This window comes from Platalea leucorodia, assembly GCF_965183815.1.
Source record: "Platalea leucorodia genome assembly, chromosome: 2".
Classification (NCBI taxonomy): Eukaryota; Metazoa; Chordata; class Aves; order Pelecaniformes; family Threskiornithidae; genus Platalea; species Platalea leucorodia.
Window position 1 is genome coordinate 21,241,003 of NC_138824.1, and position 27,645 is coordinate 21,268,647.

Genomic DNA, 27,645 nt, shown 5'->3' on the forward strand with positions numbered 1-27,645 from the left:
GAAATAAAGCACTTTGTTATGCAAGATCACATTCCACGGAATAAACAGGTTCTAAGAAGTGATTTTTCTGTGGAATTTCAGTAAGGAATTAATGTGCATTAGGTGATAGTCACCGATCTTGACTATAGCTTTTTTTGTTACCTTTCCTAAGATAAACTGCTGTCACAGTATTTTCCTGATCAAAAAGATCTGTTATACCTTCATAACCCTTTCCAACCAAATCTTAAAGCTGTCCTCTCATCACTTTTACATTATTACTTTGAAGATATTATTAGAACCCATGATTGCTTTTCCTCAGTCATCTTCACTTAGTCTTTATAGTCTCTTGTTTTTAGGTTGTTTTAAACTATTTTTTCATAGCTTTTTGTTTTTTAGAAGAGCATAAAGAGTTTTAAGGTGAGGAAAAGTGCAACTATGTATCTAGGGAAAATATACAAAAGCTTTACAAATCATGAGCTAGGAAATGTGTGTCAAACTGGATACAGAACTGCAGACTAAAAACAGATGAATGTCAGAAGAAGAACATCTGCTTTAAAAAAGCTGGCAGCAAGCATCAGCTGAGCCTGATCCTTTTTATAACTTATGCTCTTTTGTTTATTTTTTTTCCTTTTGGCATTTTTATGGCTGTAGCTAATATGGAAGATTTCTTAGAGACAGTAGGATGCAGCTGCTATCACATCATACAGGGAAAGTATACTTTATCATCTATAACCAGGGGGAAAAAAAAAACAAAAAAAGAAAAATAATCAAATCTGTCAACTCTTTCAAAGTAGAATATGTGCAAAAATTATGTATTGCAACTGGGGCTGCAGACAATTGCTTAGGGATTAGATGTAGTTACTGTTTGTTCTGAGGCATTGATTCTGTTCAGATGTCTTCTTAATGATAGCCCTATTTATCGAAGCTGCCTGTTTAAGAGTGGTGACAATCTGTACATCTTCTTGTCTTTAATTTCTTCAAATAAACCTACTTTTCTCTAGGAGGTGAAACTCATCCAAAAATTACACTAATGCTGTTCTACAAGTCAGTTACTATATCATCATCTGAGGAAAGGCTCTTTATGCCTGAATCTCCAAAACTAACACGTGGGCTAGGCCCCAGTTCAGAAATATGTGTATACTTAAGTCCTATTAACTGTCTCCTGCTTAAAGATACAGACATACAAGTGTTTTGCTATAGGGATGGAATTAAAAAACCCTCAACTCTTTACCCCTTTTCCACTTTTCAAGATGATTATCAACTGCTGAGTGACTAAGTTCAGGCTCTTAGGATCTTAACTGCCGAGGGAATAAGTACCCACAGTTTGCAGTCATTCCATAAGGAACTGAAATTGCTCAGCACAGAAACTTGGATTTGTGTTTGCAGTGTGTGTACTTTGGAGTATAGGATTTGATATGGGCAGTATGGGATTTTACATTTGAACTATTGAAGTGAGCTCCCACATGCCAAAGTAATGACAAATCAGGGAAAGAAGAATTGTATCGTTAGCAGGTCTCTACTGATGTAACTCACAGGAAACTACAGGTCTTAGCTGAGGATCTGGACTACCACATTTCTACAAGTTTATACCTTAAGTAAATAGGCCACTGAATCAAAGCTCTGGCATAAAATAGTATCTTAGAAAACAATTTAAAATTAAGTACTGATTAAAGAAAAGTAAGTAAACTCGTTCTTAGTTTGTTCTTGATTACATGCGGGGAAAAAAAAGATGGGGAAAAAGGGCCAATTCTGGTTAAGATTGACAGAAAAAAGGGAAGAGGAAGGGAGAAGTGGTATAAGATCTATGAGACAGACTGAGGGTGTTTTATTTAAATGGGGAAAATTCTGAACTACAAAGTGAAAATAAAGGGCAAAACTGAGCAAATGCATCAAGACAGAAGTGTGGTCATGTGATGCAGTCTCTCTATGATCAGACATTAGTACTTATAAACATCATTTTGTCTAAAATAAGAACATTCTTTTTAGTTGAAACTAACTTCATGATCTTTTAGAAATTGTTTTGCTGGAGTTGCCTTAAGGGAATACTTCTAAACATGTGTTTTGATAACAACTAGGCAGGTGGCCAGCTATGATCTCTACTCGTGATCAGTTAATTGCACATATCAGATTTGTTTCTCCATTCCCTTTCTTCCCACTTAGCCTGCTTTCTTTGCCTCTTCTGTAGAACAGTTAGATTTGGATTTGGAGTGTTAGGGGTTTTTATACTGGTTTTTGCAACATCTAGCAAAATGTGGTATAACCTTGTTGAGACCTTAGCATGCTTTAAGAGTAAAGGTTGGATAATAAAGTGTTCTGAAGAGAAGGGCATGCTACTATGTACATAATTTTTTTTAAAAGTAGGCTGAAAATATAGTGCCTCAAAAACATCCGTTGGCTTCTGAAATATAAATTACAAAATCATGGGTCTATCAAATCTCCTGTTCCAGCTACACGAACAATATCGCTGATCAAGCTCCAACAGCCTTGGGGGAAGTCAGTTCACTGACACAACTCCACCAGCACCTGTGGAAAGAATGCTATGTTTTTAAAGTTTGCATGCTGGTGCAGAGCTTCAGCCACCCTAACAGGCAGAAAATCACAGTGGACCATTTCAGTACAGGTGAAAAACTCGATGTAAAAGAGGGAAGAAACTTTATATTTTCATTCAATGAAACAATAAGGAACAATTACAAAGACACAACTCTTACGCTGTTGATTCACTTCTCTGATGTGTGTGAAGACAGCTAAGGGCTGTGAAACTTCAGTGCGCAGTAAAGTGAGAAATGCACTAGTGCCCTAGGGAAGCTTATTATTCTTCTTATTCTTCAAAAACACTTTAAATACAGAAACTTTTGAAGTTTCAGAACCAGGTTATTTTGGTTTGGAATTCATACAGAATTGTTTTGCATTATCTCAAGTACAGTATTACAAATAATTATCTTTACATTATTTTTAAAGAGATATGAAAACACACTGGGGGGACTGGATGGCCATATGGCATAAACTGCCATTGCTCCTTTGATTTCATTTGAGCTATAACTTACTCAACTGAGGATCTAACCCAGTGAGAAAAACTAACTTGCCTCCAGTCATACCCATGTGATAGAACCAGGAATAAACCCACAACTCCCAATCACAAGTGAATTAACTAATACTTCCTACAGGGTGCATCTACATTATCCTTGAGGACAACCTCAAAGCCAAATTCCCAACCTTCCACATTATCTAGATGCGGGAATGCCCTTCAGGCTTCCCTTAGAGTGACTCACCTGGTGAGCCAAGAACCAAAAATCTCCATTTTGCTTAGATCTTAGGGTACATACAAGGGAACCAGTCAAAGCTGGATCCTATGAAGAGCCATGGGGGAAAAAACACAGACAAACAGCAATAAAAATTCAGGACCAGACAGAGGCAAACCAAAGCTGTTTTCTCCTCATAAGTCATGAGGTCAAAGACCTGCCATTGCAGCACATATAGATGGCAGACAGGGCTTTTTCCCTGAAAGTCAAAAACTGCTGGGGCTACATTCAAAGCTTGTGTTAACTACAAGTTGCTCTGTGATGACTGTGCAGAGTGTTGCAGATTATGGTAAGTCGATAACAGTGAGCCAGTCTTTCAGGAAATGCCAAAAGGTCTTGATTTTTCTGCCTAAAGGTGCTGTTGTTGAAGTTCTTATGAACCTTATGCCTATCGAGGAGATTGTAAGCACCGTAGCAGAGAGTGGGAGTAGGTATCAGCAATACTGGACTAACAACACCCATGTGATAAGGCAGAAACAGCGTGTTAGCTTTTATTGGGATGGCAATGCAGATCACGCAGAAGGATGGATTTGGGTATTCTAAAGCATCTCTCCTGACCCCAGGACTGACCAGTCTCACGGAACGATATCCCCCTAATGCTTTAGAAGGGTGATAAGCAGCACTTCTGACTACAACTGGGGCCCAGACTGACAGCTACTGCTTCAGAGCCAGTGTTGACCTGCCACAAAAAGCTCTGAAAATTGTCTTCCACCTCTATAAATCAGCAGCCCATCGCTGATCCCTGGGACACAGCTGTCCCAGTAGATGTGCATGATGAAAGCTTGCAACTGCACTTGATGTTGCTGGCGTGACATCTTTAATAGGATAGCCAGTACCTATGCCACACTTAGAAAGGCCGAGGTTAGCACAAACGATGGTTGCATGGCCAGCGAGCGGGCTGTAATGACGGCACTGCATTTCCTGTGATGATTCCCGACTTCTTTTCTGAACCTCTGTTGGAGCTCCTATGGACTGAAGTGGTAGTATATAAAGCAATACAGTAAATTGTTTGATGTATATGATACAAGTGTGTTAGGCATAGCATAAATACTAGAAGATCCTTGTTAAGCACGGGAAAGGGGTTTCTATAATCACTGTCAGTTGTTTGATAGGTTTGATTATTTCTTCTAAGAAACATCTCCAGAAAGTTCTCATTTCTATCAGCTGACAATCTTTGGCTTTGACCCAATGAAGCACTTTGAGCATGAATAGCAGCCCTGGGCTTTGTTCCATTTCCCTAAAAATTCCTGAAATGGGATCTAACCTGCCTAATTTAAGAGCCTTCTCTACTTCTTGCCTAACCTTTAGGAGAAAAATGAAGCAACCTCCTTAAGAGCTTGAGGTCCTCACATAGTAAAAAGAGAATGGGAAACCCACCAAATATTTCCCAAGGAAGATTCTAAGTTCAGAAAAGTTTAAGCACTGAATTAGGAAGACAGTATCTCCCTCTGCAGGACTTCAGAGACACCTCTCTCTCTGGTTTCACACAGGAAACACAAGCACTTCTTCCAGAAAAGCTTTTTAGATACCTGAACAGTGAATACAAGCTGGATACCTAATTCCAGTAATTTCAGATCAGATCCTGCCCCAGTAATTTCAGTGATTAGAATCAAACATCTAGCGAGTAGTCTCATGGATTTTAATCAGACCACTTGTGCTTGAATGCTTTGTTGGATCAGGGACTATGAGAAGAAGCATGAGCTGATGATCAGAAGGTGTAAGTGTCCTGTCATGTTTCATAGGTTCTATTTCTGGCTCTGGTACTAGCCTGTTCTGTGCCTTATCACAATATATATGCATTATCCTCATTTTACATAAGGAGAAAAGATTATTATCAACCTTTGGAAAAATACTGAATTATACAGACAACTGTGGTTATTACTACACACTTCTGATGAAATTTTGAGGAAGCTGTAGAATAGGAAATAGCAGATTGTTCAGGCTTCCAGGCTCCACAGTGAAAAATAGTGTCATAAATGCACGATGCAATGCTTAAGCTTTAGAAGGTTAAATTGGTAATAATTAACCGTACTTCTCTTTTTCATATGTACAAAAGAAAGATCAAAGACCTCTAATAGACCTTCAGGACTTGCTTTTGCTTAAAATCCAGAGAACTAAAAGGTGCTTTCTGTGACCAGTATTGTTCTTAAAGAAAAGCACCTTTGAAATGAACAGAAAAGGGTTATTTCAGTTCTGTACAGCTCACCCGTAAATTTTATTTCAACATAAGCATTTCCAGTTTTACCATGAAAGCAACCAATGGACTGTTATCAAAAAATCTTCCAGTGAGTAGGGGGAAGTTGTGCAAATTAATGCTAAAATAGAAGCAAGCAGCCTGGATAATTTTCTTTTATTTATAATAGGTGGAAGTGGAAATTAGAGAAAGAGATAAATTTATGGTTTGTTTACATATTTTTCCAGCAGTGTATTCCTGAAAGTCGGACTCATTACCTGCACCATACTCCTTTGTACCTGCAACACCTCTCCATCTCAATTACCAGAACGTCCCCCAAAGGCCTACCTGGATAGGTGATCCAAAACAATATTTAAACTGTGTCCAACTAGCAACAAAATTACATTACACAGCACCCCTTATAAGGATCTCAAAGCTTGCTGGAAATGTTAATTACCACTGCTCTGAAGCACGGGGCTCGTTACCGGCCTGGTGCTGCCCACAGTACAGCATCCGACCAGCAGAAGGCTCCCTAAGCCACCGAGTGCGGCCGGAGCGCCCCGCCAGCAGCCGGCCGCCGGCCGGAGGGGAGGGCCGGGGGCAGCGGGCGGGGGCCGGCGCTGGCTGTGCCCCCAGCGGGTGGCTGTGCCCCCCGGCGCTGCCTGTGCCCCCGGGCGGGTGGCTGTGCCCCCCGGCGCTGCCTGTGCCCCCGGCGCTGGCTGTGCCCCCGGGCGGGTGGCTGTGCCCCCCGGCGCTGGCTGTGCCCCCAGCGGGTGGCTGTGCCCCCCGGCGCTGGCTGTGCCCCCGGGCGGGTGGCTGGGCCCCCCGGCGCTGGCTGTGCCCCCGGCGCTGGCTGTGCCCCCGGCGGGTGGCTGTGCCCCCGGGCGCTGGCTGTGCCCCCGGGCGGGTGGCTGTGCCCCCCCGGCGCTGGCTGTGCCTCCCGGCGGCTCCCAGCCTGCCGAAGGCAGGAGCCGGCCACGCACGCCCGTCCCTGGCGGGGGCCGGCGGCGGGAGAGAGGAGGCTGCAGCCCGCAAACGGGGCAGAGCGAGGAACCCCCCCTCCCCGCACCCTTTGTCGCGCTCGCACTCGACTATCGAGTGCCCATTATCTGCTGATTGTTTACTTTTGGTTTTAATGCTCAAGGCAACCATGACTAGCATATTTCCTCTTTTTATTTTTGCCTTTTAAATGAATTCTGGGTTACTCAGTCTGCAAATATTTGCAGGAGTGTACCAATGGTTACCAGTTGACATGCTTCTATCACTTTCATCTGCACATGTGGTATACCCAAAATGTGGGGTAAACGTTTATGAGAACTTCAGTGATATCTTCAATATGGCTGATTACCCTAAAAGCCATCCTGCTTGATATTGGTATGTTTTATTAACAGCTGAAGTACAGAGGGCTGAATTAATCTCTCTGCCAAAAGCTAACCTTGCCTCAGATCAGAGAAAATGAAATGCAGTTGTACATTTCTTCGGCGTTTCCTCTGTACCGAAACAGTGCAAGTCACAGCAGCCTTGAGAATCCCCTGCTTTCCAGGGCTGCGCAGGACCCTCCAACAATTCTTGGGTCCGTGACCTGCAGCAGCAGGGAGAATGGCTGTCAATGGACGCCTTCTCCCCCAAAGCCTCCCTCCGCTGACAGCGCAATGGCGACCCCTTTGAATCCCCCCCAGCTAAAAAATGCCTTTACGCTAAAAAGCTTCTGAGATAGACTTACGGCAGCTTTACAGCTCGTTCACGTAAAGGAATCATGAGCCACAGGTGAATCAGGCTCAAATAAAACGATTTGCAAAAGGCCACACAGTAAGTAGCAGGGAGGACGCGAATCAGGGACTAAGAGCATGCTCTATTGTGCTTGATTCTGCCAGTGCAAAAAAACAATTCCAGTGCACAGAACACACCGTTTCCTCCTCCCAAACCTCAACGAAGAGACAAACGAGTAGTTTTCTGTCATGTATTACAGCTGCCCAGCAAACAGCCCTGCACGTCTGACTTCCAGAACTTTATGGAAAATTGTGACTTCCTGTTGCAGACAAAATTATAAAGCATCTTTTTGAGAAAACCTCAGAGCTGGTCTCTTCTCCCTTCTTGGGAGGAAACTTTAATGTAGCGAAAACTTTGACGAGAGCCTTGGGTTTGTTACAATGGCCTAACCGATAGAAATCATGCAAACTCGTGTTGCTCTTTAGCTGTATTCCCCCACAGGCTGTGTTACAGCTCTCTAACCAGTCCCACAGCATTGAATGATGTCATGGGATCTGCAGCTCAGCGAGATGAAAGGGATAAAGCGGAACCCGCTGGCACTGGGGAAAGCTTCCAACGCACAATCCACAACACAGCTTGGGAACTCAAAAGCTACAGATCCAGCCACTCAACTCTAAGCGTTCCAGGATCGTGTGCGTTCTCCCAGCACAAGCAAGGAAGGGGGGGGGGGGGAAGCTAGGGATCGATTTTAACAAAAGAACTGGAGTACTGAAAGGCAGAATTTAAGAGTGCAGCTACCTGCTGGAAAAGGCGCTTTTTTTCCTCTCCAAAGCACTGCCTTTGATGTATGGCAACTGATCACTGATCAGATTACAGGCATTTGGTCTCAGTGCTCGTCTGCCTTTGATCTGCATGGTTAATTTTATTTTCCCGGATTTGGAGTTTCGTCTGGGCTTGTGCTGACATACTTTTTTTTTTTTTTTTTTTTTTTTTAAGGAGGTAAAAGCATTTAATACAGAAGCTCTGGCAGTGTGAAATTAAGCTGCAGAAAGCTTGGGCACTGGAAAACTTCATCAGATAACAGGTACTGGATTTTGTATTTTTTGCCATTTTGTGTTGCAAGATTTTAAGAAATTATAAAATTCACATAAACAGTAATACTACACACTATTGTGTGTACAAAGTTTGAAAGATTATATTTAATTTATGCAGCATTTTATTTGCAACTCTTAGGCAGAACTATATTGAGAATAGACTATCTAGAATACATAGACAATTGAAAACTGAAGCAAAATCTTTTTTTTCCAATATTTTGGGGGTATATAAGATTTTGGTGTGCACTGCTCATTCCTACTGTCTATAGTTTTGTAAAGTTACATTTGAATGCAAGTATTACATGACTTAGGGGAGTACTTATTTTCTAAGAAAAGACCAACCAAATTTCCTACATGCTGTGTATACTTTATTTGCTCTCAGTGCGTTTATTAAACTGTGACTTCTTCAAGCAACACTTTTAATCCTAATAGTTCCATACCTGAGATGAAAAAAGTCTCCTGTTCCACAAGTTATTACAACTAAGTTTCTAAACATAACATCCTTATATACAAAAGGGAAATGGTTTTATTTCGAGATTGAAGAGATGTTAGTTCAACTATACCATATGAAAAGAAATCTTGATAATAAAAGTGACATTTTAACTTGATGATAGAAATTTCCTTTAAGGCATCTTAATGAAGATATTAAAGAAATCTTAAGCTTATCTAGAGCAAACACCTGGTTTTGCTGAACTTCATGGAAGTTTTGCTCCTATTTCAGTGAAGCAATTTCCATTCACAGTATTTTTGTTTCTGTTCCTCAAATTCACATGTACTGTGTTTAAGAAAATTTGAGACATCTACTCCAGAAATTCATTATAAGGGAACAATCATTAGAAGATTTAGGATTATTCACTATACGTTTGTAGTTTTAAAGGGCCAGATTTTTGGGTGAGTTTGGGCCAAATCCATGAGTGTTCTGTGCTTGCAGCTGGAGCCAGTCTGGTAAAGTAAGACTCAAGCTTCTTCTGTAGGTATTTAAATATAATTTAGATTTTCAGAAGAACTTAGAACCCATAATTGGGGCCAGACTTGCAAAGAAGTTCAACATTCCAGACACTGAGCTCTTTGAAAATCTAGTCTTAATGGTGGATAGTGAGTTCTTCTGAAATACTGACTTTAGATGCATATTCTTAAATCTGAATTTAAGTGTGTATCAGTCTTAAGTACATCTGTTTATTAACGAATTGCAACTAAGTCAGCATAACTGATGGCTCTTAAGCATTGTTTGAAAGCTATTCTCTAAAGTTTATCAGTCCATAGGCCCCTCAAGATGTTCATATTTCAGGATGCACCACAGTAACGTGCTAACCCAAACTTTAACAGTCTGCTGCCATCTGAATAAGATTGTTATCAACATTTCCAGATAAATGTAGTGAGCTTTCATTAGTCAGTCTGCAAACATTGTTTCTTCTAATTAAAAGTATATTTGTATATATAAATTTTAAATTTACTGAATATCAAGAGATAATATGCCAGACACAGATTAACTAGGCCTGACTTGGTATCATTTAGTTTTCTATACAACCAATTAATTCATATTCTGACTTAACAAGTCAATTACATTATAAGGAAGGTAATTAGCTCTGCATGAATAATGTGTGTATAGCTGTCAAGGAAGAATATTGTTTAAGCCATAGCCAAAGCAAAATTTAGTATTTTTCCTTAAATGACAATGATGTACTAAAACATGCTTCTGCAACCCTGAAAAGATGGTTTTATTTATTAATCATATACTTCACTGATGAGCTTCTCTACCTTTCCAATCTTCTCTTGCTTGTTGCTAGTTTTCTAACATGTACATTTATTTTCTGAGGAAGAAGGTTTCTAAACCATACCTCTGTTTGCTGTAAAGTAGAAAGAGAAGCAAATGAAAAAAATAATGTAAGGATTCTTATCCTCAGAAGTCAAAATAGCTATGTGAGTCTAATACAATTAAACTATCACTGTAAGGATCTGACCCATCACACAAGTGGTTAAAGTTGCACACAGAAGTAAAACCGGTTAATCAGATAGATTACACTGATGAGTAGGATTTACATATATAAATATTTGCAATACTTAGGCCCTAGAAATGCATTTCAGAAACAAAGATTGTTTTCGTTTTGTAAAAAGTCCCTAGGATTTTAAGTAATCTTCCCACATATTTAAACGCAGATGGGCGTTAACCCATTTACGCTGAAAAATATCTTTGTTTGTCTGTATGTAAGTGAGACTGACATGAAAGCACAGTTGGACATATTTAAGTATGGGGAGGAGAGGATTTTCAGCATTTTTGTTATTTTAAATAGCAGTCTTCTGACAGTTCAGTCTTTCATTGATCTGACTTTTAAAGATTATATAGTAATAATTCTTGGCACTTGCAACTTTGCTTTTACAAAGTGCTGTATAAACATTAATTAATCCTCAGGCTTAAGTCTTCAGAAAGAAAAAGTTCACAATGCTTTTTCAAGGAAATCTGACTAGGAAACTCACAAGTATGTAATTTATTTATTAAAACAGCTTGAGCAATTTCTGATTATAAATAGAGCCATTTCCAAACAGTGTGTCTTAGATAACATCATAAACATATTTTAAGGTTTGTAATAGTTAAGATTATCAAAAGACATTGCACAGTTATACTGACATCAGTTTCCAACAGCTGTCATAACAAGAGTAGATCTATCTCACAGTTGACTGGGGGAACTGTGTTAGCATTTGAGATATGGAGATAACAACTTCCTATTGCTGTACAATTTCTGCTTCCACATCAGATATGCCACGCAACTTAGTCTTATCAAAGGGGTCAGCTGAAACTACTTTCCAAATATTTCTTTTCTGCTTTCTCTACTGTAGCGAGAATCTCTGTTCTTGCATCTATACTAGTTGCTCTAACAGTTCACTTCTTCCATTTCCTTAGAAGAAACATCATGATTTAAAACAAAAGAAACCCTGCAATTTTCAGTATCTTTCGACGATGAATGGAATTAACTCATCCATTTTACATTTAGAGGAAATATTTTACCTGCTACAACAGGGACTTAGACATTTAAGTTTCAGTGTTACAGACTGCATGTTGCTCTTAATTCATTGGCTTAGTAACCCCCCGTGTGATGAGAAAGTCTTAATGTTTCTTTATACGGTAACCCTCAGTGTTTAGAACTCTGGGATGTTTTAATACACTTGTCTAACTATACTACTTTAAAACGGGTATCTGAAACACACGATGACTCCGCTAAGAAAAACTCACGCAATACGTTTCACTGGTGTCTACGCAAAACAGATAACATGCCCAACAGTTGTCTGTAAATAGCGAGAGGATGTAGCATGCTCGGTGCTGTGCAGCAGCTGCCACTCACAACAGATGCACCATCGTTGCACCGTAGCGTGCCATTCCTCACTGAAATTCTAGCCTCTTGCAGAGCTCCTTCTGGCAAGGGTCCTGAAGCAAAACTTTTCTTTGCAGGCCCTTTTTAAGATAAAGGAAAACCCCCATAAATTCTGAGTTATTTCAAGTTTTTTTGATTGAAAACAACTCATTTTGCAGCAATCATTTATCTCTTTGCAGACAACTTACTGTACTGCAATGACCGCTACTTGTTTTTTTATAAAAGTCCATGTGGCTAGCGAACTCCAAAATTTTATCTCTGTGAGAAGCTCCCAAAAATTGTGTTTATTTGAAAATACTTTACTGCCAAGTATATCCATTAGTTCATTGTCTTCAGAACCTAACTCAGCTCCCAGCATATCCATACAATTGTCTAGACTGTAGTGGTATCACTAAACCTCTTCATTAGAAGTAAAACTAACGACCTGAAATCTCTGCAGTAGCAGTTCTTTCTCCAAGGTCTCCAAAATTGGTTTCACCAATGTTGGAGCATCACTAACTCCAGCAGAGCTCCTAATTTACATCACAGTAAATAGCAGTAAAGTACACCCTTTCTAGTGACTGTGAACAATTTATTCTCTGTGAAGGGCTGGATTTCTGAACTCACATTTGGTGTTGACAGCTCATAGCTGGGTAACTTGTTACCTGCAGAGTGCAAAAATATTTCAGATTCAGAGCTAGCAGGAAAAAAAAAGCTACTCAGGTACTTCGGAGAGAATTTTGCAGTGCCTTGTCAGAGGGCCTCCATCATGGTCTTTGGATGGGACAGGCGAAAGGGACTTTGGTGAGCTACATGGCCTCCTGCACAGCGGCAAAGGCGTTTGTCCCATCCGCTTAACAACAGCCCAGCAATCTGGGGACAGCCAGCCATAAACACTTCCAAGCCAGGGCTCCTACTGGGGGAGATCAGCAACACCAAGGCTGCAGCCCAGGCTGCCTCTGGAGACAGGGTGGCAGCCACAGCCTGCAATGAACCACGTAGGTGCACACAGCATGTCTCCACCATCCTCCTGGTAAGATAAAAGGGACCCGAGCACCTCGTTTGTGGCTCACCCTGGCTCAGCACCACTAGTACCAGACACACCTCACCGCTGAGCACCAGGTACACAGCTCCCAGCAGGGAGGTGACCGGGGGGGAGGGGGGGGGGGGGCAGCGCACAGCCCCTCACAGAAGCCGGGGCGGGAGCAGGGCGGCTCCCGCCCCCTAAGGCGGCGGCCGCTAACGGCCTCTTCCCGCCGCCGGGCCCGCGCGACGCCCAACCGCCGCCGCCTCGGCCGCGCGACCCCTCCCTCCCGCGCCTGCCTCCGCGGGCGCGCGCCTCCTCGCCACGGGGCACGTGGGCCGGGGAGCTGCTGATTGGCTGCTTCCGGTCACCTGAGCCCGGCCCCCTCCGGCGAAGGAGGGAGGGGAGCGGCGCGGCGCGGCGCGGCGTTGCCGGGGCGACGGGGCGAGCCGGAGCGAGAGGAGGTGAAGGAGGGAGCGGGCGCGGGGCGAGCGCTCCGCGGTGGCGGGCGGCCGGCACCGCGGCACCGCCTCGGGGCGGCCAGCAGGCCGCGGCGTGGCAGGTGGGTGCGTGGGAGATCCGGGCGGGCCCGATCCCCTCAGCCCCGAGGCGTGCCTGGTCCTCCCCCTCCCTCAGAGGGTCGCCCCCTTCCGGAGGCTCTGAGGCGAGGGTGCGCGGAGCGGGGCTGCCGCAGGGGGGAAGCAGCGGCGCCCCCGCTTCCCGGGGCTCCGCGCAGCTTCGCTCCCGCCACTCCGCAGGACACCGGCCTGGCTGGGCGCTGACCCGAGAGTGCTGGGCGCCCGCAGCCCCGCCGTGCGCCTGGCACCGGCCCGCTCTGCCTTGCCCTTGCGCGTAGGGCCCGCTGCCTGCGGCCGGGAGGTGATGGGAATGACCCTCCGCGGACCGCGCAGGCTGCGGGGGAGGAGGGGAGGCGAGGCGAGGCGAGGCGAGGCGGAGGGGAGGGCTCCGCTGGATCCCTTCCTCTCCGAGATGGCTTCAGCTCTGCCGCTCTCTAACCGGCCCCTCTGCCCCGCGGGGTCCCCGCAGTGGGTATGAAAGGCACCGCGCAGCAGAAGAGAGTCGCAGCTGATGTTGCTGGGTTTTGCAGATTTCGACAGCCCTAGAGTAACTCCTCCAGGCTCCAGAGTGCGGCGAACAAAAACCCCTTGAGAGCCGGGCTTTCTTGTTCACAAGCTCTTCTCGTGTCTACTGCATAAATAAGTTGCTGTTTGCTTTAAACAATTTTGGAGCTGGAGTTGAAGGAACGGGAGCTAGTAACTTTTTCTCTTGGCTGGTAAGACGTTGAAAAGCCACAATTATGATTCTGTTGAAAAGCCTTTGATTGTTTGACTTTCTTTCCTGATGTCTGTCTCCATTAATCTGACCTTGGACTGAAAGCTTTATCTCGTGAAAAGTCTTGATACTTAATACCTATTTACCGCCTTTATACTTACAACTACTTTAAATGAATGCTTTTATGGAAAATCAAAGGGGTACAGTAGCATTTAATATGAGCAAAAGTGGCAAATGGATTCAACCTGTAGGTAGGTTTGTTAACTACTGCATAATCTCTTTCAAGCAACACCTTCACCATCACATGTACAACAAGTTAGGTATATTAACTGGAAGTTTTCTACCATATAAGCAAAGAGGGTTTTTTTAGAAACAGAAGTAAGCTTCTTTATTAGTTCAGTAATAAGATGTATAAATTATCAGTTAAGGAGGCAATAAATTACTTTTTCTCAGTTTCCACAACTTGCAATTGCAATACTAATAAAAGAGAATGCTGAGAATGGAAGTAACTCATGTCTGTGCTTTTTGAGACGTTGCATGCTATCCAAAACTGCTGAAGGGTGGCTGGATAAATGTAACACATTAGCATTGCACCATTGCAATAGTTACTGTATTGACCAGCCCAATGCTTTGTAATTTATGATTCTTAAAAATTACTTTGAAAAGTCACTATTAGTATACTTTGGTATAAATGAAATACGAATATAATATTGACATTCTCATTTTATTGTATTACTTACTGACATATCTAAGTACGAATATGTACAAATGCAGCTCTATGCTGACGTTTCATCTAGCAAACTAGTGTCTCCTAGAAGTTGAGGTGAGTGAGATGTATTAAACAGAAGGAGCAACATTTTCACCACAATTTTGATGTCAAACCACAGAATTTGTATGAGTAGTCTCATCAACTTAAATGGGATTACGAGTTCATGTGTGAATCACAGGTTCTGATCCTCTAAAAAGCTTTGTTTAAGTGTAGGAAAAATGTCACCACATTGCACCTTTTTTACAATATTTTACTATAATTTCTGATTAATGGTAGTCTGGATATGTTGAAGAACATGGATGATAAACTATTTTACATAATTTTACCAGCATGGATGTGGAACATCATTTGTAAGTAGCAAAACCGGGGATAAATTATGTAGTTCATGCTCAAGTTGTGCTGATTCTACCCTTTTTGAGACACTGGGATATAATGCATTCTGTAAATGCTGTATGTGATAGTGAAGATACTGTAGAGATGCTTCTTTGGGGTGTTGAATTACTATCACCATTATTCCTGTAAAGTCAGGTACTTCAGCTAACGTAACTCAAAGCATGTGGTACTCGGAAGGAGCACAAATATTTCTTGGCTATGTGTAAACCTCCTTTCTCTCCTCCCTCAGTCCCTAAAATAGATATAAGCGTTTTCTATCACCAGCCACATTCCACCTTTAATCTGTTATCTCTGTCTGTACAAAACTAGAAATAAATTTATAGCTGCCTAATTTTGTACAATTTCACGTATGGCAGCTTCTGAAAAATATGGATTTATTCTACATGGTATTTTTAATGTGATCAGTGCTACCTAGCTGACAGTATTCCCTTCTCTCCCCATCTCCCCCCGCACATGGTGCTTCTCAGAGCAGTTGGAGCAAATGTGGTCAGACAAGACCTCGTTTACTTCACGAAGGGGAAGAGTACAAGGGTTGTGGGTAGGGTGTAAAGGGAAGGTGTTCTAGAAGTATGAGACAGAATAACAATATGTAGCTCTGTAGTGGAAGTTCTTGTCCCTAACTTGTTCTCTTTGTCTTTATCATTGCAGCAGCATAAGTACTTTCCCTTCTCTTGTTTCTCGCCCGTGGGGCACTGACTCTGCTAAAGCCATTTGCCGCTCCTTGTCATTTTATTGCATGCAGTTGACAGCTGCAGGTGGGAAACAGGGTGGTTAGAAGGGAGCTGAGATCCTACTCATTGGATTCCAGAGACCTCTGTTGGCAAGATAAGATTATTATATTTTCATCCCTCTTTCTTATCCAGAACTTCTCAGAGTACTCTCTGCCAGTGAGCATGAAAAGTGGTCATCAAGTATGAGTGCCAAATCAAATATGGGAAGCTTACAAGATCTGGGAAAGTTAAGTGAATTTGAAGTTGGGACCCTTCACCCCTTCTAAAGTTGTCCTTAGAAGATGAAGTTGACTTCAAAGTTTCGATGCTTACATGTATGAGAAACCTGCTAGTAGGCCATAATTTAATCATGCCGCCTCGAGTCTTGAGGTGATGTGTCATGGTGAAACTTTATTTTTTTGGAGAGAAGGAAGAAATATTTTTCTGACAGATTGACTTTGAAATAGGATGATGACTACTGCTCAGGCAAGTAAGTAAATGTAGGAGTAAATTTTGGAGGACAGTGGATTCTAGGACCCTGGAAGGTTGGAAGTTCTTACTTCCACAATACATTTATTACATGTTCCTAATTTATTGTTTGATATTGCCCTCTTTATACATATGCATAGTAGGCCCCACACAACCTTAAAACTATGCAACCGCATTTTGTAATGGAAGTTCTATATCTTGAGTTCAGTACATTACCAATGATGATTGCTTTTCCCTGAGTATTTTGTGCAAGTGTATTACTGTTAACCTAAAAAGATGCATTTGGAATGATTTACTGCTCTCAAAAAACTGTGTCCACAGTTTTCTTTCATTTAATAAAATTGAGGATAACTGAACTCAGCATTGTAAATATTAGTATATGAATAAGAACAAATTCTATTTGGTCGCACATATTTTAAAGCCAAAAACTACTTCTAGTTACTTCTTACTTGAATGCACATGAGGTGAATGGCTTGTGTCCAACAGACATCAGTGTAATGCCACTTGATATCAAGAGAGAACAAATTTGCCCGATGGCAACCTATTATTAAGTGCTGCAGTGTCTGCTTTTTAAGCAGGGCTTTTAACCAAACTGGAGACAGGAACAGGAAACAAGCAGCTGGCACAGTTATGTCTCCTTCAGGACTTGCTTTCAATACAATGAGTTATTAATGTGCCTTAACCATTTGCATTATTTTGATCAAAATGTTGTCATAAAAAGAAATATTTTTTTTGGTACTTTTAACAATGGTTTTATATTGTACAGCAGTTAATTTCTTTCTTATATGTTATAGCCAGTATATAATCTTTGGGGGTTTTTTTGGTAGGAACTGGGACAATAAGCACAATGATTGCATGATACAGTACCACAGGCATTCACACATGTCTCCTGAAATGATTTGAATGTGTTTTGGTGCTACTAAACCTACTGAAGTGCGCTGAAGTTTGCCCATAGACCTGCAAGCTTATTTTGGAAGATTTGATGGTTATAAAAGACAAATTATCTAGAAGATACCTCATATTGTGTCATAGACCTAAAGCTGTGAGATTGCATCGTACACATAATGATCAGTCAACAAATTTGAAGCTCAGTAAAATGTGTAGATGAGTTGGAGAAGTCCATAATAGTTTGATGCCAGTTCTAAAACACTTGATTTTGGAAGTTTACTCTAGGTTTTGGAACTCCTCATGTTTGAAGGTGTTGGATTTGGCAAGAGTCTTACAAAGGCAGTAGATTTTCTTTGAAATAGAAAATATTTCACAGGTGCAATAAAATTGCCACACCTAAGTCAACAAAATCTGTTTTAGTATGGCATGCTTCTCCATGTGCTTTCTATGTTCTAATGATCTTTGAGGTACATGCTATAAGAAGATCATCTTATAACAGATATGGCAACTCCAAAACTGAAATACGAGCTGTCAGCATAACCAGCAACATTTTTAATACTGCCTGTTATTCTGTACTACCTTCTATTAAGAACTGGCATTTGTTTTTTAATCCAGTTGTGACTCCAGAATGTTACAAACATAAAAATACATCATTAGCTTTGTTTCAATATTGATTTTAATAAACTGTTTATGTGCTAACTTTTTTACAATATTAAATCTTCAGGTTATTGCATATTGGAAAAAATGCACAGGATGAATGTGGCTTCATTACATAAAGCTAATACAGTTTTATTGCAATAATATGGCAAGTACTGAATCTGCTGGCCAGTTAATCAAGCTGTTCTTAATTGGCTTTATTTTTCCATACTTCAGGTGACCTGCTCAGAAAAAAAATACAGACTGTTTAGATTATGGCACAGCTCCATATTTTAGATCATTGGGCTTAGAGCTCACTAATATTGTTTGTATTGATAATTCTACGTGAAACTTGACATAAAAATATGCAATTATTATGATATTCAGTTTCTTTTTTGATATGTCTATTTTCAGAAGCAAAAGTAAATCTTAAAATAACATACTTTTAACTTTATAAAGAATCCTATTTTTAAATTTTTGGTAGTATTATATAGATGGTCATAATTACATTAGAACTGTGCTATGTTTTATTTCTTTAACAATAATATTATTAAGGAATATAATGACTATAAATTCATATGACTTGGAATAATCACTTGACATTCAGTTCTAAGCAACTCAGTTACGTTTACAGCTCTATTTCACTGGCACACTTATGTAAAGTTATGCCTCATATAGCAATTAAGAAAGCATATAAAGTATTTAATTTTTTCAACTGAATACTATTATGTGAAATCAAGAAGTCAATGGGGATTTTTCTCCCAAATCCCTTTCGTTTCAGGATGATTCTTTGAATTAATATTTAATCAGTTTAGATTATTTAGTTTTTAGACTTTCAGCTTTATTGCCTTGTCTTCTCTGAATCAAGTGAAGTCAAGTTTGTTTTGCAGGACTGCTTTTCTGTAATATTGTGTAGAGATATTTATTGTGTAGAGATATTTATTGTGTTACTATTCTTAGTTCTTTTTTAATCTTTTCATAACAGTACCACTCTTGAATTTCTGTAGCATTCCAAATGGTATAAAAATTGAACAGCAGCAAGTTTAAGTCTTGATGCTTTTTTCAAGGTTATTGAGGTGCAAAGTCTCACAACTTGTCTTTTGTTCTTAAGTCGCAGATCTTCAGTTACTATTTGATCAGAAGATACATTGTATGATGTGTGTTTTTATCCATCCTGTTTCTCTCCAAACATAGATGTGAAACATTTCTTGAAACTTCTGAGTTCCCTTAACAGTATTTTTACCGTCTCTGTCCACTGTTTGGTCTTTGCTATTACTAGAAATTGTTTTGTTCTTATATACCTAATTTTTTGCAGCATTAGCACTGTCAGCTTCTCATGCCAACCTTGTGCACTTAGTAACTTTTAAAATTCGTTGACTCTCCTTTTCCATTTTTCCATTTGTTCTACAGTGCTTTTTACATCAAATTGTTGTATTTGGGACATTCAGAATTCTTTCTGAGATTTCCCATTTCATGTTTTTCTGCTTATTTTTTTTTTCCTTAGACTTAAAAAGCAACCTATGTCGAATACTATACCTGTGTGTATTTGTATTACTTGATGGTATGTGTTCTTTTTTACCTATGTTGACATGCATATAATCTGATAATTGTCATTGGCCCATAGACCATTACCATCACCAAATGAGAAATAACCATAGAAATGTAATCTTGGCTTTCCTGTGGAGTGCTGCCTGACACACCTCTTTGCCTGTTCTGTTCTTCTAGCAGACTTTAGCTCTTTTTACAGTTCAAAATACAATTTGTCTGAAAAGGTATCAATAGTGCCATTGAAGTATACTTTCTTCTTATTGATTAGAATTAATTAATTAGGGCATTCATGCAGTAAAATGTGAATTTGTGTGTTTATGCTCATTCTGGTGGTATATTTTTTTGAAGTGTATTATGCTTATTATAGTTCCATATTGTAAAGCATTTTGCAACTGTTCTTAATCTTTTTCCGTACTACTTTCCTTATATTTTGAGTTCCATCCTTTAATTTGTCAGCTTTTGTCATTTGTCAATGATAAAAATTACTTATTTTGTCTTTTAAAACAGCGTAATTAAACCTCAGTCTTTAAGCTTTGAAGCAGGCCAGAAATGTTTTAAACATTATTTTTCACATCTAGCTGAAAGCAATGCCATTATATTACTGTCATATAAGGTATGCAAATTAGGATCAAATTCAAATAGCATGTTATGTAAGCTGGATTCATTTATTCTTTTCTTGTTATTGTTACTATACAGTTTGGATTTCTGAACTAAAAGTTATACTTCCATTTGCAGTTAACTGACAAAATCAAAAAGTAAGAAACCGAAAATTAGCACAAAGACTCAAATAAACAAAAGGAAATTAAGCAGAGAAAAAATGTTCTGTTGGCCAAGCACAATATTCTTAATGATTGTGGGGATGCAGTTTGTTGATTTAATAATCCAAAACACCTAGTCCCAAATTAGAACTTCCTTTCCATGATGGTTTCAAATAGTTCCCCTTCTTTTTTTTTTTTTTTTTTTTTTTTTTTTAAATCGTTTGTTTGTTACCACTTCTTAAAAAATAATTAAGCAAGGCTTTATGGACTCTTTCTGAGATTATGATAAAAATTGTCTGAGGTAGGATGTTATTTGGTTATGCTGTTGGAAATATCTTCTATAACAGTCTTTGCCTACCAGATCACAAACAATCATGTTAACAGATCTCAAGAAGTTAGTATCCGTTAGGTAAGTGGTAGAAACAGATCCTGTGTATGCCTCCAGTTCGTTGCAGAATGAAGTAGAAGAGATTATTTTAGCCACTAGGCAAACCCATTCTGCTCCACACTGCAACACAGAAGGATCATTCTCGTGATCAGCTATGTCTTGGCTGATATGTGCCATATTTAAAGAAATTTATTTTTGTCTGTTGATCTTGTACTTAGTTAGGCATCTAACAAGCAAGAAAGTTATGTTAGGGATGTTAGAAGATGTTAGATTTACAAACATTGACGTTCTCTAATCTAGACTGATAGCAGTCTCTTCTTTTGAGAATTAAGGCTATAGAAACTTTGTGTATATTGCCTTGTCTTCTAAAAAAGAACATTATTTTTAAGGCATATGTTTGTTGTTTAGCTTCCAGGAATCCATCTGAAATATTTTAATGGCATTAAAAGATGAATATTTTGACATGCTGAATGACGTGAAGTACTATGGACATACGACTTTTGCAATTTAAACAACATTGTGAAATATAATGTTTTTTTTTCTTTTTTTCTTTTTATTTTTTTTCTAGGCAGAAAGATTTAATTGTAAGAAATGGATGCGAAAGGATTACAAGGAGAAGATAAACTGAAGATGCTCGTAATTTTACTAGCTTATTTGGTAAATTAATTTTTTTTTTCCCCCTAGGATGAATGTTAAAAAAATTATATTAGGCACAGAGATGGTGCCTTTTGTTCTACACATTACTGCTAATACTAAAAGTCTTAAACACGTATATCCATACAATTACATACACGTTTTATCAATTTAGAAGTGAGCTTGGTCAACTGATTTATAAATTTCTTGCTACTCCTCACATGCAATTAAAATTTACCTTGTGAGCCTCTTCACGGAAGAAGGACTGGACTAGGACAGAAAATATAGGTGAATATAGTGCTGTAAAGGTGATACTGCTTCACTTCAAAGAGATGGCAGGAATTCTAAGCAATTTGCAGTAGCCGTCTCTTAGCAGAGTATGCCATATATATAGTTTAGGAGTTCGAAGTATTCGATTTATCCACAGAACATAGCATAGCACACAATTACATTGCCTACTAAGCATACTTCGACTCTGGCTTGCAGAGGCAAGCTCTAGAACTATGGGTAATTCACACTTCATAGCTATCAGAAAGGCTTTGGTCTTTCTGAAAAGGCTAATACACAAAGTAAGAATATAGTAGCAATTCTGGAGAGCACTTTCTGTGATGGAAACCTATATCTAGACATTTCATTTTAAATTGTGTTGAGGGAGCTCACAGGGTTTGCTAATGTTCTTTGGTAGGATTCCAGTGATTATACTGAGACTTTGCATGGCTGATATTACTGCTTATGGTATTTCTCACAACCTCAGTTTCTGGTTTGGTCAGATAACGTACTTAAATGCCTTTGAAGGCAGAAATTGGATTCTCTCTCATTTGGCCCGTTAAATATAAAGTCATAGTGAAATTTAGAATAAATAGTATTCATACAGGTTTGGGGTTTTTTTAAGTTTCCAAAAGGTTTGAGTGACCTTTTAAAATCTCTAAATATTTTTGTTTAAAGGAATAGATTTTTAGCTTATTTATTCAATTGTAATAGCATCATTAAAAAAATAAAAAATCGCAAATAAATGAAACACGGTAATATAATGTGATGTGACATAGCTTACTGTCATGAAAATTGTAGCTTTAGTAAATGGTCACATGCATTTTTCATAATGTTGAGTAAGGTGAGGAACTTAAACTCATGTTCAAACAATTAAGTGTTTTAGCATTCCACAAGTGCCAAATATCAAGCAGGTCTTCTAAAAATTGTAAAATTATTGCAAGTCACTGAGTACTGAGAACCTTTAAAATTCAGGCCACTTATCCATATTTGGAGTTAGATGATTAATTTTCATTGCCATAATTAAAGTTTTTGATAATGCAGAAAGTTATTTTTAAGATAGAAACATGAATTTATTTCTCAGATTTAGAGTTAATATAAATTATATGTTAATCACAGGTTAATTATACCATAATGAGTTTACTTTTTTTTTTTTTTTTTTTTAAGCTAAGTAGGGTAATTTGTGAGACTGGAGATTGCAGAGAGCAGGAATTTAGGGACCACACTGGAAACTGTATCCTCTGCAAACAGTGTGGACCTGGAATGGAACTCTCAAAGGTAAGCAAGTGATGCTTTCTTGAATTTACTTTGTTTCCAATAAATGCATTTACATATGTAATTAAAATAATAAATATCTGTACTTATGTGGAAGTATTTTTTTTATGATTCTGGCGTTTGAACCTTTTACAGTTTTTCAAGTACCATGTTTTCTGGTTCTCTTTATATAAAATGCTCAGTTCAGAAAATGATGATACCATTAATAAAGTAGGCAGTACTGTTAGAGGATCTGGGTATGGGCTCTCAAATTAAAATGATTTTTTTTAAAGATGAGTTAGTGCTACAAAGAGGGGAAAAAAACTACAGGGAATTAAGACTGAATAACCTCACTGTGTAGAGGAGAGTATAAAAAAAGGATTTCAAACTAGTAACTGGTACAGACCATTGAAAGGTGGGGGGGCTTGATTTTTTACAATGCTGACTTTCACAATCAGTTCTGGATTTTATGTGAAGTTGCCACTATAGACAGCGTTTAAATATATTCTGCACAACAACTTGTCTTAACAGAATGGTTTATAATAAAAATAAGGGCATAAGCACATAAATACAGAAGAGGATTCAAGTGAGAACTGTGATATTTCCTTAGAACAGCTGGGAGATAGGTGATTGTTCTGTTTCCACTAGCTCACTGGTTGGAGCGTGTTGTATTTGGAAGCTAGATTCAAGTGAGGCTCTGTTTCTTTGTTTTACAACTTATTAGAAATGCTATAAACCTAATCCATATCTTTATGCCATGTAAAGTAATTGAGAAGGGGGAGGCCAGAAAAATACATGGTAATATGTAGAAAGCACATAAGAAGTCCTTGTTATCATGGAGAAGGAAAGGTTGTTATCATGAGTCTTACATAAATGTTTTTTTCTTTTAGAACAACTACATCTCTTCCAAAAGAAAATCCCTGTAAAAGTTTGGGAAGTTGCATGTTTTTTAGGAATGCAGAAATGAATCAACAGAGATGAATGATGACTGAGGTTATGGACTGGGATTCAGTAGCACTAGAAAGTTAACTTGTCAAAATTCCCATCAAAATTCCAAGTCTGAATGCAAGTTATGAGGGGGATCTTAGTTGCTTTCAGCACAGAGAAAGTAGGTGCTGTGTATAAGCAAGGATAGAGAACAATGAAGGAAGATACAGCTGAAACCAAGAGGGAGGGGTATGGTGGGATTCACCAACTCAGTCACCAGAGGTGAGGGAGATAACAGAATGAGTTATGTGTCGTGGGGAGACTGGATGTTTGGGGGGAGCAGGCGTGTCATACTAGAGGTGCGAAGATGGTCAGGCAAAAAAGAGAGAATGCAAGCTGGTATCATGAAGGGTGAGCAGACTTGCCAAGTCTCATGCATAAGGATAAGACTTCCTTCAGTGTCCAGCTAGTATACCTACATCTTGCCCCTTGTTAGAGTGTAAAACTGTGGCCCAGACATAACTGTGCAGTCTGATCAATACCTGATAGGTGGGGCCATGAAGCAAGAGAGAAGTAGCTGCCCTGCCCAGTGCCTTTGCGTATAGAAGGGCAAACTCTGTTTTTTACTCTTACTGATAGTGTAAAATGGATGATAAAGGTAGAATTTAGGATGTTATTTAGGAGCAGTGAAATTTAATTTTCAGGGTTCCTTTTGTAGGCAAGTATGTTATGTAGATCCAAGGGGGAATTTGAAATGTTATTTTTGAAAATTTTTTGACATGAAACATTACTAAGTCTGGTGTGTATGTGTGTTTAAACAACAGGGAGAAAGAAGCTTTCAGTTTGTGGCTTTGTATTTCTTACTATATTCAGCTCTGAAAAAAAGCACAAGTTAAGTATTGTGGTTTGTGGGTGGTTTGAAGAGATTTACTGAAACTGAGTGACACATTTTTCCCTATCTCCCCCTCCCGCCCCCCGCAGCTAGTGTTCAGTGTGTTAACAGAAATATTTCACACTTTAGTGAGGATTGCTTTCTATGTTAGGCAGTATTAGTTAAGGTTTAGACATACAAACAATGCTGTGGAAGTAGCGATTTGAAGATGACTAACGGTATGGATGTGGTTTTGTTTGGATGTTTTGGTTTTTTTAGATTGGCCTTAAATTTGAGGACTGAAAGGTTCCAGCAGGTGTTGTAATTTATAAAGGCACTTGTAAATATGGCACTTTATAACAGTGGTCCTACTAAAGCAGTATTATATGCATTAATGTAGCATACTTATCTAGCTGACAAATAAAAACCAGAAGTGTAAAAACTAATGCCGTCAGTAATCACACTTTCAATTTAATAAAGAAATGCTAAACTAAAATAGGAAGGTTACAGTTTGCAATAGTACACTATTCAAGTTATGTTTTTACTTTAACTATTTTTGTTTACAATCTGATAGTCCTGATTCTTAAGACTAGTTTTTCTGAAAATATGAATGCTTAATTAATTTCAGTGTGTGAGGAATTACTTCTCCCACACATGTATAGGCTTTCAAATACTATTTTTTGCTACTACACTAGAACTGAAATAACTAAACAGATTTTGCTCAAACCTTGGGAGGCAGTCCTGAAGGGCAAAGGAGTCCAGGAAGGCTGGACGTTCTTCAAGAAGGAAATCTTAAAGGCACAGGAGCAGGCTGTCCCCATGTGCCGAAAGAGGAGCCAGCAGGGGAGAAGAATGGCCTGGCTGAACAGAGAGCTTTGGCTGGAACTCAGGAATAAAAGGAGAGTTTACGACCTTTGGAAGAAGGGATAGGTAACTCAGGAGGACTACAAGGATGTCATGAGGTTATGCAAGGAGAAAATTAGAAGAGCCAAAGCCCAGCTAAAACTTAAACTGGCTACTGCTGTACAAGACAACAAAATTGTTTCTACAAATACATTAGCGACAAAAGGAGGGCTAAGGAGAATCTCCATCCTTTATTGGATGCGGGGGGAAGCATAGTGACAGAGGACAAAGAAGAGGCTAAGGTACTTAATGCCTTCCTTGCCTCAGTCTTTAATAGTCAGACCAGTTGTTCTTGGGGTACCCAGCCCCCTGAGCTGGAAGACAGGGATGGGAAGAAGAATGAAGCCGCCATAATCCAAGGGGAAATGGTTAGTGACCTACTACACCACTTAGACATGCACAAGTCTGTGGGCCGGATGGGATCCACACAAGGGTACTGAGGGAGCTGGCGGAGGTCCTCACCAAGCCACTTCCCATCAACTGTCAGTTGTCCTGGCTAATCGAGGAGGTCCCAGTTGACTAGAAGTTAGCAAATGTGACACCCATCTACAAGAAGGGGCAGAAGGAGGATCTGGGGAACTACAGGCCTGTCAGCCTGACATCGGTGCCGGGGAAGGTTATGGAGCAGATCATCCTGAGTGCCATCACATGGCACATACAGGACAACCATGGGATCAGGCCCAGTCAGCATGGGTTTATGAAAGGCAGGTGCTGCCTGACCAATCTGATCTCCTTCTATGACAAGGTGACCCGCTTAGTGGATGAGGGAAAGGCTGTGGATGTTGTCTACTTGGACTTTAGTAAGGCCTTTGACACCATTTCCCACAGCATTCACCTGGAGAAACTGGCCGCTCATGGCTTGGATGGGCATACTCTTTGCTGGGTAAAAAACTGGCTGGATGGCCAGGCCCAAAGAGCTGTAGTGAATGGAGTTAAATGCAGTTGACAACCGGTCACAAGTGGTGTTGCCCAGGGCTTAGTATTGGGGCCAGTCCTGTTTAATATCTTTATCGATGATCTGGATGAGGGGATCGAGTGCCCCCTCAGTAAGTTTGCAGACAACACCAAGTTGGGTGAAAGTGTTGTGCTGGAGGGTAGGAAGGCCCTGCAGAGGGATCTGGACAGGCTGGATCGATGGGCCGGGGCCAACTGTATGAGGTTCAACAAGGCTCAGTGCTGGGTCCTGCACTTGGGTCACAACAACCCCATGCAATGCTACAGGCTGGGGGAGGTGTGGCTGGAGAGCTGCCTGTTGGAAAAGGACCTGGGGGTGTTGGTTGACAGCCGCTTGAACATGAGCCAGCAGTGTGCCCAGGTGGCCAAGAAGGCCAAGAGCATCCTGGCTTCTATGAGAAATAGTGTGGCCAGCAGGAGCCGGGAGGTGATAGTGCCCCTGTACTTGGCACTGGTGAGGCCACACCTCGAATCCTGTGTTCAGTTTTGGGCCCCTCACTACAAGAAGGACCTCGAGGTGCTGGAGCTTGTCCAAAGAAGGGCAGTGAAGCTGGTGAAGGGTCTGGAGCACAAGTCTTATGAGGAGAGGCTGAGGGAACTGGAGTTGTTTAGTGTGGAGAAGAGGAGGCTGAGGGGAGACCTTATTGCTCTCTACAACTGCCTGAAAGGAGGTTGTAGCCAGGTGGGGGTCGGTCTCTTCTCCCAAGTAACGATAGGACAAGAGGAAACGGCTTCAGGCTGTGCCAGGGGAGGTTTAGGTTGGATATTAGGAAAAAAGTCTTCACCAAAAGGGCAGTCAGGCACTGGACCAGGCTGCCCAGGGAAGTGGTTGAGTCTCCATCCCTGGAGGTATTTAAAAGATGAGTAGATGTGGTGCTTGAGGACATGGTTTAGTGGTGGACTTGGCAGCGCTAGGTTAACGGTTGGACTTGATGATCTTAAAGGTCTTTGCCAACCTAAATGATTCTATGATTCTAAATGTGAGTGGAAGCATAATTTCCGTTATAAATAGAGGTACAATTTTCTGTGAATCATAGCGAAGGATGTGATGCTGTGGCTGTTACTGAAATGCGGTTGAAAGTAGTCTTGCTGAACTACAGCTTGAAGCAACAAAGTACGTTAAGTGAAAGGTCGGAACGCAAAGGGAAAAGGGATTTAATGATATACTTGGAGTAATTTGCAACACAGGGTGAGTTTTGTTTGCTTGTTTTTTTTACATGTGAGAAAGCAATGATGTAATTATGCTGTAGTTTAATAACAGTTTCTTAATAACAAATAATGTGTCTGTTTTCCTATCAAATATTTAGTGTCATGGATAAAGCTAGATATACGGCTGGA

General features: G+C 40.2%; 1 protein-coding gene across 1 annotated transcript in view; it reads left to right on the plus strand.

Annotated features, from left to right (window-relative positions):
• Positions 1 to 21,089: 21,089 nt before the first annotated feature.
• Positions 21,090 to 27,645, plus strand: part of TNFRSF19 (TNF receptor superfamily member 19) — a gene marked incomplete at both ends in the record, with an annotated part of 49,375 nt that continues 42,819 nt past the window's right edge. The window contains 2 exons of the mRNA XM_082303976.1: positions 21,090 to 21,155; positions 22,566 to 22,676. Coding sequence (XP_082160102.1) covers positions 21,090 to 21,155; positions 22,566 to 22,676 — 177 coding nt within the window. The remainder of the gene's footprint in view (positions 21,156 to 22,565; positions 22,677 to 27,645) is intronic.